The 12,426-nt window shown below is 37.9% G+C and overlaps 1 protein-coding gene across 15 annotated transcripts in view; it reads right to left on the reverse strand.

Annotated features, from left to right (window-relative positions):
• Positions 1–371: 371 nt before the first annotated feature.
• ptprsa (protein tyrosine phosphatase receptor type Sa) overlaps positions 372–12,426 on the reverse strand; it is a 243,552-nt gene continuing 231,497 nt past the window's right edge. For all 15 annotated transcript variants that reach the window (XM_008406780.2, XM_008406777.2, XM_008406775.2 and 12 more), the window contains 6 exons: positions 12,140–12,318; positions 11,930–12,056; positions 11,710–11,835; positions 6,412–6,566; positions 1,433–1,568; positions 372–1,339 (listed from right to left, as the gene is read on the reverse strand). In XM_008406780.2, coding sequence (XP_008405002.1) covers positions 1,271–1,339; positions 1,433–1,568; positions 6,412–6,566; positions 11,710–11,835; positions 11,930–12,056; positions 12,140–12,318 — 792 coding nt within the window. In that variant the 3' untranslated portion in view covers positions 372–1,270. The remainder of the gene's footprint in view (positions 1,340–1,432; positions 1,569–6,411; positions 6,567–11,709; positions 11,836–11,929; positions 12,057–12,139; positions 12,319–12,426) is intronic.

A 12,426-nucleotide genomic window follows, 5' to 3' on the forward strand; every position in this document is an offset into this window, starting at 1 on the left:
TGCCAGATTCCACCAGTCAAGTGGCCCAAATGGCAACGTGAACCAAAAATAAACAAAAGAAAAAGCTTTAATCAAAGCCTCAGAAAAATGAACATAGATTACACATTAGATTTTTGAATTTAATTGATCAATACTGAAGAATATAATGAGATGCTGTGTTGTGCTTAGGTATGAAAGATGTTTATAGGTATGAAATGGAAGTGCATGGGCTAATATGACGAGTTGTAAGATACAAAATGAAGGTACGATCTGAGCACACTGAGCTTGTTCCAATAAATGCTACATAGTGAAACTTTGGGTAACACTTTATTTGAAGGGGTGTGAATAAGACTGACATGATACTTTCATAAACATGACATAGCACNCTGGAAATATACTGTGGAGATTTTAACTCTACTAGGGTCACCTGGCTTAGGAAGCAGGCTTTACACATTAATACAATGGAACAAATTTTACGATATGTGCTGCTGCTTTCTTTTTGACAACCACTGGGAGTGTGCTTTCTTAAAGCTCTTTGTGCTTACAGGCAGTTTGGTGACATTTTCTTAAATTGTAGAGGATGTTTTCTGCACAACTATTCATAATGTAATTGTATGTAGAATTGTGTAGAAACTCAAGGTTTCCTTTTGATGGCCGGTTTTCTTGTTCCGTTTCACTTGATGACCAAATGACCAAAGTTTGGGAAAACCTAGGAGTCGCCGCGGTTTGGCCATTTCTCAGGATAAAACTCAAAAACAGTCAATAGAAACACTTAACCCCCTTTTTTTTTTACATCCAAAACAGGCACGTGTCCCAGTCTTGGCTACATCCATCTGCTTCTCTTTGATTTTCGTTCCATTTTTCCTTCAATTGCGGTTGTTTGTTGCCGCTGTATCATAAAGATATTTTTTTAGAAGAGAAATGTCCACGAATGTTTACAACTTCCTCCACTGAAACACTTGAGGTAAGGTAAGCAGTCCGACACTTTGATTGACACCCACCCCACAGCGTGAGCCACAGCCTCTGGTTGCTTGTTGCTGAGAATTGTCTTCAGTTGAAATCATGGGCAATTTTCCTCTCCGCCTYGAGTCTGAATTGGAATTTCTCTTTGTCTGGTCGTATCGGGTGTTATTTTCTAAAGATTTACAGGATCCTGTTTGGTGTTTCTGAACGAGCAGTGGTAAAATGATCAACTGCTGTCATTTCAAATTTGAAACGTTTCTATGGCTCAGGAAACCGTTGAGTTGGGAGAGGAGGGGGCAACAGGWTTCTGAGGGGAGGAGATGGCTTTTTACGTTGCATAGTGATCAAAGCTTCCTAAGTACTCCAGAGCTGCGTGATAGCAAAATTGGTATTCGTCCTATAGAAAAAAAAAAAAGCATCAGGTAACTGTTTTGCATTTACACCAACAAGAAAGTGTTCAACTTTTTGTCGGTCTTGGACAATTTCTCACCTCAGTCTGGACCATAGCTGGCCTCTGCGTCCGGAGCATCTTCACTGTTTGGAAGATGTCTACCACTCCCTCGTAACGCATTCTCTCCAGGACGATGCTGAGGGTTATGAAGACTCCAGTTCTTCCCACTCCAGCACTAGATTTAAGAATCAGACAAGAGAAACAAAAAAGATGAAGAATTGTGCTCATTGCAGACACATACAAAAAAAACAAACAAACAAAAAACACCTGTTCTGGAACGAGAATGGGTCCATATCAATAAACTATGAATGAAAACTATGAATGAAAAGTGAATTTATTTCAATCATTCTGTTTTTCAGAAAAGTCAAGACCATTGAAAAAAGCATTGAAAGTGATGCCCAGGCACTACTGAATACATGACTAATACTCCCTTTACATGCAAGAAGGTGATCAGCCAAAGGTGCTTTAACAACAACCTTGAGCACATGAACGTTGCTGTCTGGTGTGTCTCATCCTCTTCCACCAGATCATTTTTTGGTTTTAGGGCAGATTAGTTTGCTGGCTAATTAAACAGTGACTCCATGGCCATTAAACCAAATATTAATACTTTAGGAAGTGTGGGTACGTGTCAAGTTCTGTGGGAAAAATGAAATCAGAATTTCAATAAAGCTCTTCACTAGAGGAAAGTGTGAAATGCTATAAATCCTGCTGTTATACGGCTGTCTGTTTTTTTTTTTTATACCAGACTCTGGGATCTTGATATTCAAATTGAAATGTAAAATTTACTTTCTTCTTCACTTTAATCAGAAAAGTGGATTTCTTCCACTTAGCTTTCCATTTATATCTTTAAGAATAGCAAGATATTTTAGCAATGTCCCTCCTGAAACCCTTCTCAAGGAAGTTAATGACTTTTTGAGCAGCGGTCAACTCGGCACTCTTGCCCATACTGAACACTGAATTTCTGCTTTTCTTGTAATTTTCTGCCTAAAATTTCTCCCTTAAAAACACATTTTTCATCTTATTTCTATTTACATACATACTTTTTGAATCATTATCTTTAAGCCATTATCACGAAAACCTAAAGGAAAGAAATATATATAATTTTGCGTTTAATAAATCTGTCACATATCTGAATTTCACCTTTTGAATGAATATCTGAAGTGAATTAACTGTTTGATGATGTTCTRCTTTATTTGGTTGAAGTTGGTCTATGTTTCTCTTGTGTCCTTATCAGTCCTTCTGCATTCAAATTACACCTGAAAGTTCAAATTTGATAAAATTCTAACTTTTCATAAAATACACCTCATGACAAACAGAAAGATTGAGTTATAAAAACGCTGCATGTTGTTAGCTCTGACTTCCTAGAAAGCAACAAAAATCTACAGCAAGAAATGATGCTCAAGGTAACAAGAACAATGRCAGCAAGGAGACAATTTGCATGCAAGAACCCTGCGAATCCACTTATACATGTGCCTCCATTCTCGTCCTCAAGGACACATGCACACATCGCAAATCACACACATACACACAAACAACATTTAGTCTCATTAAGCGCCTCTTTCCATGTGTTGGTAGAGAAAAAAAAAAAAACCTAGCCTGCTGCTGGTCCCCAGAAATACAACTCGAGTTTTAACTCAGACGCTGAAATACTTGAGAGTTGGSCCTGTAAGCTGCTTTGCTGCAAAATGACTTCCACATCACCAATGGAACAATAATTGATATGACAACAGATTTATTTGAGCTTCTTGCCTTTGATGCCACTTTGTAGGATGAGGAGTGAAAATGATGGTTGCAGACACTGTAGCTGACAACTGGGTGTGTGTGTGTTGGTCGACAAATGTAGCTCATATTATTTCACCAAATCTAAACAATAGCAAACAACAGCGCTCTAATCGTGCAGCACATACAATCGCCCCACCATCAGGCGCAAAATCCTATAGCCCACCCAAAGATGCTTCCTGGGACTTCTCCTTCAACCTCCTCCTCTCCAGATCCAAATCTTAAAGAGCGGTGAGCCACTGCAGACTGAGAGGATTTGGTGTCTCCCCCACCCCCATTCACAGGATGTATTCATGCAATTAATAACAAAAAGCATGTGGTGCTATTAGACAGAGGGAGAGTAAAGGATGGGAGGAGGCAGAGTGAGAGGAAAAAGATCCAGGAGAATGGCTGGATGGGAAAGAAGAGCGAGCGAGAGGATTAAGGAATAGGCAGATGACAGACTGGGAAGTCTGGTGATGGAAAGCGCAAGAGTAAGAGAAAAGGGAGACATAAGCTCTTCTCGTGGAGATAAGAAAGCCCAGAAGAGGAGGGGAAAAGACAAAAAAAAAGAGAAAGGTGGCTGCTATACTGCAAAAATAAAAACAAAAATCCATCCCCCAAAGAAATGTATTTTCAAAATAAGAACTCTTCAACACATCAGTAGTCTGACAACCATATTATTTGGCTGATTTTCTGGATATTGTCTATTTACTATTATTTTAGTCTTCTCTACTCAAAAGTTCTCATATGACAAATGTCCAGATTTTTCTTCCTAGACCTCAACAGGAGGTCTAGGAACCTCCTGTTGAGGTTCCTATGTATTTTGATCCTGAGTATCAAAATACATATGAATATAAGACATAAAAATATAAAAGATAGCAACTAAACCTATGAAATTACTTGGCTTTTGTATTTGAAGTATTTAACATATAGTAGCTTGTGAAACTATTCATCCCTTTCACATTTTTCCATTGACTTCAAAGTGTTTGTGGACACATGAACACATCTTTATTTGGGTGGAGATTATCTACACAAAGATGTGGAGCCAAACCTGTATAAGATGAGACCTCAATSGAACTTTTTGGAAACTAGCAAAGTACAAAAGTTACCACTGCACRTCACCCTGCACAAACTATTTCCACTTTGAAGTATAGTGCTTGCAGCATCATGCTGTAGCAATTACTTTGCTTTTTTAAGACACCGAAGACGGTTAAAGTTGCTGGCGAGATTAAAGGCAGTAAATACATGGCAATTCAGAAAGTAAAGCTGTTAGAGCATCTAAAAGACTTTAAACTGCAGCAAGCATTAACTTTCAGCAGGATAGGTCTCCTCAAACATGTCCACACTTACAGATGAATGGTTTTAGTCAAGAGATATATGTTAGCTTTGGTCAAATTCCAGACCTAAATTCAACAGAAATTGTGGCAAGACTTTGATGTTGACACAGCCCATCCAATCTGGCAGAGTTATTTAAGAAATAGGAATTGGCAAAAATGTGTGTCTAAACACACATAAAGCTTGGAAGGACACATGACAAAACACGTTAGAGCTTTAATTACAGCAAAACCTGGCTTGACAACATACTGAATCAGGGGGTGAACATTTGTTTATGCTGCATTTTTCAGATTTGCATTTGTAAAACATTTTCTAAACATATCCTTTTATTTCAACTTTTCAATTATATGATTCTATGGGTTATTCTATCACAAGAGTGTAGTAATGTTTACAGAAAACTGACATTAGTTAATAAAAAAAAAAAAAACGTTTAGGATTTTTAGCGTGATCATTAAAAGGAGCAGGTATGTGAATCTTGGATTTGATAGGTTGAGTGCCTTTTCTTTTTACAGCCGTGGTGCAATACCTGCACCAAACAAAGAAAGAAAACCTTCCCCTTTTCAACAGTCTCACAGAAGGGTAACATGTTTTTGGAGCTTCCTTTACACATACTACAACCCCCAGAGGACCATTTCCAAGAGGGTGACATCATTTTTGATTTTAACGCAAGGAAGCTGATGTCATGTTTCATGATGTAATGGTGCTTATGTGATATTAATGTAAAGCAGAAATGACTACCTGGCTCAAAAGTCAAATGTCTTTATGAAAAAAAAAAAATCATTCTGTCAACACACCATTTTTTAACCCGAATGGTGCAACAAAAACATGCATCAAAGTTTACACTGCTTTTATTTTCTCGCCTTGTCGCTCATGCAAAACAGAGACGCACACAAAGTCTATTGTAAATCAACAGGAAGTCAGAATCTTTGAAATGGGTCTTCTTCAAGGTCTAACAATGAATATACATAATCTGACTTTCTACCATAATCCAGCTGGCCAAATTAATGATGTAAGTCACCTTGGAAGCTACGCTCCAGGTCATAAAAAAAAAAGATATGCAACATGAAATGGTCACAAAAACCACGAGAAGGGCTTTGTCATTTTATCATCTCTGCTTTTTTCAAATACTAAGCCTCTTCTGAGCCTTATCAATTATGTAGGAGAAGAACCTGTTCAGGAGCAGAGGTTGCGTTCCACAGAGGCAAAAAAGAGAGGAGGAGTCATGAAGTTAGAACTCCACTGCAAGAGTAGCTGTCCAAAGAAACAAAAATTATCGACAGGGGTTATCTGACCCTGATTCTGTCTTTGGAGTTCAACTCAGGGTTAAAATTAAAATGTTAACTAAACCACAATTTACTATTCACTTTTTATGAATCTCTTAAAAAAAATGTAATGAAATGTTTTTGAAAGGGGTGAACGGGGTAAAATATTTTATAGCTTATGTTTTAGGAGAATCCAGCTATGTATTAGGTGTCATAATGTGAGGATTTTAGGAAATATAAAAGCAATATACAAATGAGGCTTATAAATACACAGGATGCCAATAATGAAAATATAAAATATTACTGCCATATACAGTACCTCATAAAATGCTCAAACTATAGAACTATTTGTGCACTCTACAGTGCTATTTAGAACAAAGCTTATCAGTTGTTAGAACAATTTTGTTCTCTAATTCCTTCAACATGAGCATTTGTTGAAATACAATAGAGCAAACATATGCTGCCTAATAAAAGTTGGTAAACTGACTGGTCTGGCTGAAAAAACTAAAGCTAAATAAAAATAAAAATAACTGCATGTTCATTTTCTAACATGTTTCAACATATTAATTTGGAATACTTGCTTTAAAACTACAAAGTGGCAAATTACACAAGTGACTTGTTTGCAACCCTTTGTGCATGAAATAACATCAGACACATTACCTGCAATGTACAGAGATGGGCCCATCCTGTCCAAACTGCTCCTTGGTTTTATGAACCTGGCCAATAAAATCGATGAATCCCTCTCCGGATTTGGGTACACCTTGTTCTGGCCAATCAGTAAACTGGAACTGCCTTACTGTTCTGGACTGGCCATCCTGCAAAATAAAATGGAGATAAGGTGGAGAATCAGAGTCAGCTTTATTTGGCAAGTTTGTCCATGCAAACAAGGAATTTGACGATAGTTCCCCTTTGCTCTCATTGAAGATATTTTGAGAAAATGGAAACATATGGCTAACAAAAAGAAAAGTCGCCATTTCAAATAACTAAGAAAAGATAATTATTGCATAGTTATTGCATGGGTGATAAAACTTCACCAGCAAGCAATTTAACTCGCTGGTGATGCAAYGAATAGTTTCTCATTTCACAAAGAACTAAGACGAAAGACACAGCCACGGTTGTGGAAAAAGCGTTAATCTGTTTAAGAAGGGACAAACCATTGGCATGCATCAAGCAAAGAAAACATCTAAGCTTGCAGAAACTACTAAAACTGTGTTAAGAACTGTTCAACACATTATTAAAAACAGAAAGGAAAAGTGGGAAACCATTGTAACCATTAGAGAAAGACGTAGTCGAAAAAAATCCTGAATGAYCTTGATTGCCAATCACTTATCTGGTGGTTGAAAACAAATCTAAGAAAAACAACAGCAGAACTACGGATTATGTTTAATTGTAAGAGCACTTCCACATGCACAATGCAAGGGGAACTTGTTTTCTTTTGTGAAGTGCCTAAAGATGCCATTTGTTGTCAATTGGTGCTATATAAATAAACTGAATTCAAGTGAACTCAAGGGATTGGGACTGAACATCTGCATAGCCACAAGAAAACTACTTATTAGCAAAACTAGCTGCAGAAAAAAGGTTTAGATTTGCAAGGGAGAATAAAGATTGGACTCTGGAGTGATGGAAGGAGGTCGTGTGTTTCGGTGACCCCAGATTTACCCTCTTCCAGAGAGATGGGCACATCAGAGTAAGAAGAGAGGAAGATGAAGTGATGCAACCATCATGACTAAAGACTCCTGTTCAAGTCTATGGGGGGCAGTTCTGTATTCTTAAGTTGCTGCAAATGGTCAGGTCCAAGTTTAGCCACATTGATAGGTCATCTGAMCACCTGAACATACTGAATGACTAAGTTATTCCATCAACTGATTTTTTCTTCTCTAATGTCACGAGCACATTTCAAGATGACAACGACAGGATTCACTGGGCTCAAATTGTAAATAAGTGGTTCGGGGAGCATGAGATACCATTTTACACCCAGTTTGGCCTCCACAAAGTCAGGATCAAMCCCCACAGAGAATCTCTGGAATGTGCAGGATGAGACTTTGCACACTGGTCTGCCTCTCCCATCATCAAAATCAGATGTTGGTTAAAAAATAATGGAAACATGCTTTGCAAGTAACCAGAAAAACATCTGATATTTACACACACACACACGAACACCCCTACACATGCACACACACACATATATATAAAACACAACTCTGGAAACTGTTTCCAAACTTATTCCAAACTGTTTCCAAGTGGATTCAGTTTGTTTTTTCTCCATTTACCCCATACCAGCTTGTTCCCACTTCCCCCATGTTTCACAATGTATCTGTGCGTGTCAAAAGTAGGCCCAGGTAAACGAATCAATACTGTATCTGCCATGACAAGCAACTTCTCCGAGACTTCGCTGTGTTGAATAGGATAATCCTGCAATGTGATCAATAAGGCAGCCTGATAGGTTTGCAGAAAGGAGGAGGTGAGAGGCAAGAACAACTCAGGAAGAAAGGGTTGGACAACAAAAAGAAAGAAAAAAAAAACTAAATAAGAAAAACTGTGAAAAAAATAACATTTCTAACAGTTTTACAACAGGACACAGACGGAGCATTGTATGCAAACAAAAACATCTGAACACATTTCGAAATTGAGGCAGGATTGCATGGGGACATAGGGAGCGAACTAGGGTTTTTTCGAGAGCTTATTATACAGTGTGACAGAGCGCACAGTCAATACTTTTGTCCTTGTGAAGGAAAGTTCTTTTCAAGTTGTCAAAGGTAGAACAAATTAGTCAAGAAAGTCAGCAGAGACAAGCAGTTTTATGCAGACAGGCTCTCTGCTTGATGCCACCAGTAATTAAGACAACCAGGTGTTCATTTCTCTTGTAGTTTCTCACCTCTCTGCACAACAGACTTCAAGGCAGACACGTTGTGCCATTGTCATACAGTCCCACTACATATATTTACACTGAGATGGCATAGTCGGCAACATTTCAAAATAGGAGGTTCTTTTGTCTTTCAGATAACCTGTTTTTTTAATGGAATAAGATCGTTATTAAGTAAATGAATAAATCAACATTTGGCACCATCTGCGAAAGGAATTTGGTACCAAAACCATGCCCTACAGAGGATTCACATTCCTCAACCACTTTAACAAACCAATGATCATTTATCTTTCTGTATTCCACTGATGCTCTACTGTAAGGAAATGTAGTTGCCTCCAAAAAGCTATTTACCCGTGAGAGGGTACTCACTCTTGTCCTGATCTGACAAGACAAAAGGCAAAAGACAAGACACAAAATCTGCCAGATTCCACCAGTCAAGTGGCCCAAATGGCAACGTGAACCAAAAATAAACAAAAGAAAAAGCTTTAATCAAAGCCTCAGAAAAATGAACATAGATTACACATTAGATTTTTGAATTTAATTGATCAATACTGAAGAATATAATGAGATGCTGTGTTGTGCTTAGGTATGAAAGATGTTTATAGGTATGAAATGGAAGTGCATGGGCTAATATGACGAGTTGTAAGATACAAAATGAAGGTACGATCTGAGCACACTGAGCTTGTTCCAATAAATGCTACATAGTGAAACTTTGGGTAACACTTTATTTGAAGGGGTGTGAATAAGACTGACATGATACTTTCATAAACATGACATAGCACYTGTCATGAACATGAATAAGTCTTCATGAATATTTATGACKRTTGTCATAAAGCGTCATTTGGTAAATTATGACACTGTTAATACAAAGTTGACATTATTCAAAATGCCTTTGTTATGACAACTTGRCATTAACCAATAAATCATTACTGCTTAAACTTTAGCTTTAATAACATAAAGTTACCTAATTTTTAAAGTACAATCRGTAATACTTTTATAACAAATTTATATCAGTAATGATTTTGCACTGTTGTGTTTCAACAGATTACAGAAGTTGTTCAAAAGCATGCAGTCTTATCAATAAAAATCACAACATTTTAGTATTTCTCCAAACCGAAATCACTCGGACTACAATACACTTCAGGTACAATACTGGATATTCATTGTTACTACCTGAAAACCTATACAGTCAAGAAAAAGTAAAAAAAAAAAACACTATTGTGCCATGAAGGGGAAAAGCCAGGATTGTTAAAAGAAGAAAACAAGTATTTGGTTTACTTTTTTCCATAAGCCATTGATTCCCTTGTACTACAGATGGCGACGGTACGTGTGAAGCTACTGTATGTCAAAAGGATATGCATAATTGCTGTCTTGAATCTGCCTTTTTGTACTGTTTGCTTCTGCACCACTGCCACCAAGATGCGCTCCCCTACCTTACCGCACTTGACAAACACGGTGATCATAATGAGTTAAGCTMCGTGTTCCGACTCTCTTTGTTTATCGTCTCGTGTTTCGCTCCATGTTTTATGACCCATCACATGTGTTTTTTTTTCTTTCGGTGTCTTTGTTTTTCCCCTTAAAAAACATTTTGTCTCAGCAGAAGGATTAACAATGAAAGGGGGGCAAAGACAATTACACAATAATCCGAGYGCGCTGGAGAAAATACAGAGGCAGAAAAACCTAAAAAAAGAGGAAAATTTAACACACAACCTGAGGGCCCACATGGCGTGTCAAATTGTGTGATTAAATACGTGACTGCCTCTCTAGATGCAAGTGTTGAGGCGTAGAGTCTATGCCATTACTGCATGAAGTCTGCGCTCTTGCAGTGCAGAGGCACGTGGCAACACGTACAGGCACAAAAACAAGCAAACCTCTGGTATGGTATGTGTGATTAAATGCAACCTAAAAAACACCTTCACATGTGCATGCATGCATAGTAAAATGGAGCTATCTTCACAAACATACCGTCACACACACACACACACACRCACACACACACACACACATCTCGGTTCACACTACTATCGTCTTCATCTCTCCGCTTTGTTTCCATAACAGCGATAAGCTCAGACTGTCTCTTGGCTACAGTTGAGCAGTGTGATAATTTCGCCTGCTGCAAGAAACCTCTGAAATGGAAACAAAAGGCCAGTCCTTAAGACAATTTGTTTATAAATTATGCTAAAGCAATTGCACGCATGTGAAATGTGTTTGGTTTATAACACGCAAGACGGTGCAGGTAGGAATTTATGGTGAAAACACCRAATTGCATTTGGATAGGCATGTGGTGAGAAGGTCAGTCCTGTTAGGTGTTTAAAAATAGCGGTGCATGATTTTGTGAATGTGTAAGTGCACATCTTGCTGTGTGTGTTAAAACAGAGACTAAGCATAATTTTCTCACGTAAAATTTTCTCATCTAATCACATGCAAGATGCATGTGATTAGATGTATGACTCATTATCAATGTAAAGACTACTTCTGCAGCTACCTATCACATTACCTGCAAAGTCACTGGATAAGTCACCGTGTTTTTGAAGAAAAAGATTCTTTGCAATATTTCTGCTGTCTGATCTAATTGGTGCAAACATTATACTGAGAAGGTAGAATTTAAGTGGTATACAACAGGTTTACACRTGTCAGAAGAAATACTGTAAGTTGTATCTAGATCTCTTATTCTCATAGAYGCTGTGACATCTTGTTATTTTTAGACAAATCTGACATCAAGGTTTTTTTTGTAGTATTACCTTTACAATGTCCTATGAAAGAATTTAATTGAAAAGTAAGTTTTATCTGAGAAAGAAAGCATAACTGATTAAAAACAAGGAGACAAAGTCATTTGTCCTGGTCTTTTGTAAAGCTTATACCACATTAATTGAAGACATAGAAATTTAGTGCCAATAATCACAGGTACCATTCAAAGCCAAAATTCAAAGTTATATCATGTCCACAAAAARTTGTGAAATGTTCTTTTTGGAAAAGATAAAACATAAAATAAATAAATAAAACTAATGGATAAAAAAATAAAATGTTTCTTCTTTAGAAAAGGAAATAAGTAATAAAATYCCATCAAATACATCCTTAAGAAGTGTATTTCTCACCCTGGCATCTGTGACCTTGAACTCCCGAAGGATGTACTGAGGCATGTTGTACTCCGCCATGGGATCTACCACGAAGTACTGATACCTGGCAGAGCGCTCTGCCGGCCAGTATTGGTGACACTTTTCCTGTAGGAACAAAAGAGTTCATCATCAGTTGAGTTAATTTTGTTTTTTACCAAGCTGTTGCTTTATTTGAATTGCAACGTAATGTAATGCTTACCCGGCCCATCTCTCTAAGTTTGGTCAACATGACTACTATAGTGGAGTTGTTCTCCCAGAGCATTCTCCAGAAGTCTTCTGTAGTCTCTGCTAGAGGGCCCTGCGTGGCGATGTATGCCCTCTGTTGCCTGTTTACRATAAAACCATCACGGAACCAGTTACATTTACCTTGTYGCGATCTCATCTCATCTGTTYGCTCCAGCTCACTCACCTGTATCCATCAATGAAGCTAGMATTGATATAGTCAGACCCTTCCAGGCCTCTGATTGGCTGCAGACAGACGCGGGTGGTCTCGTAGGGCATGATGTTGACCAGCCGGTTCTTGAACTTGTTGCAGGGAAGGTTGGCACTGATGAAGCGTGATGTATGGGCCTTGGAGTTGGCCAAACGCTGGAGGAGGAAGATGTGGGGACAGTTTAATATCGTAAGGGAAAAGTATCTTGTAAAGAGAGTGGTTGAAAACAACACACTCAAAAATGAAATTCTGACAGAACAAAA

The sequence above is a fragment of the Poecilia reticulata genome, linkage group LG4 (genome assembly GCF_000633615.1).
Source record: "Poecilia reticulata strain Guanapo linkage group LG4, Guppy_female_1.0+MT, whole genome shotgun sequence".
NCBI classification, from domain to species: Eukaryota; Metazoa; Chordata; class Actinopteri; order Cyprinodontiformes; family Poeciliidae; genus Poecilia; species Poecilia reticulata.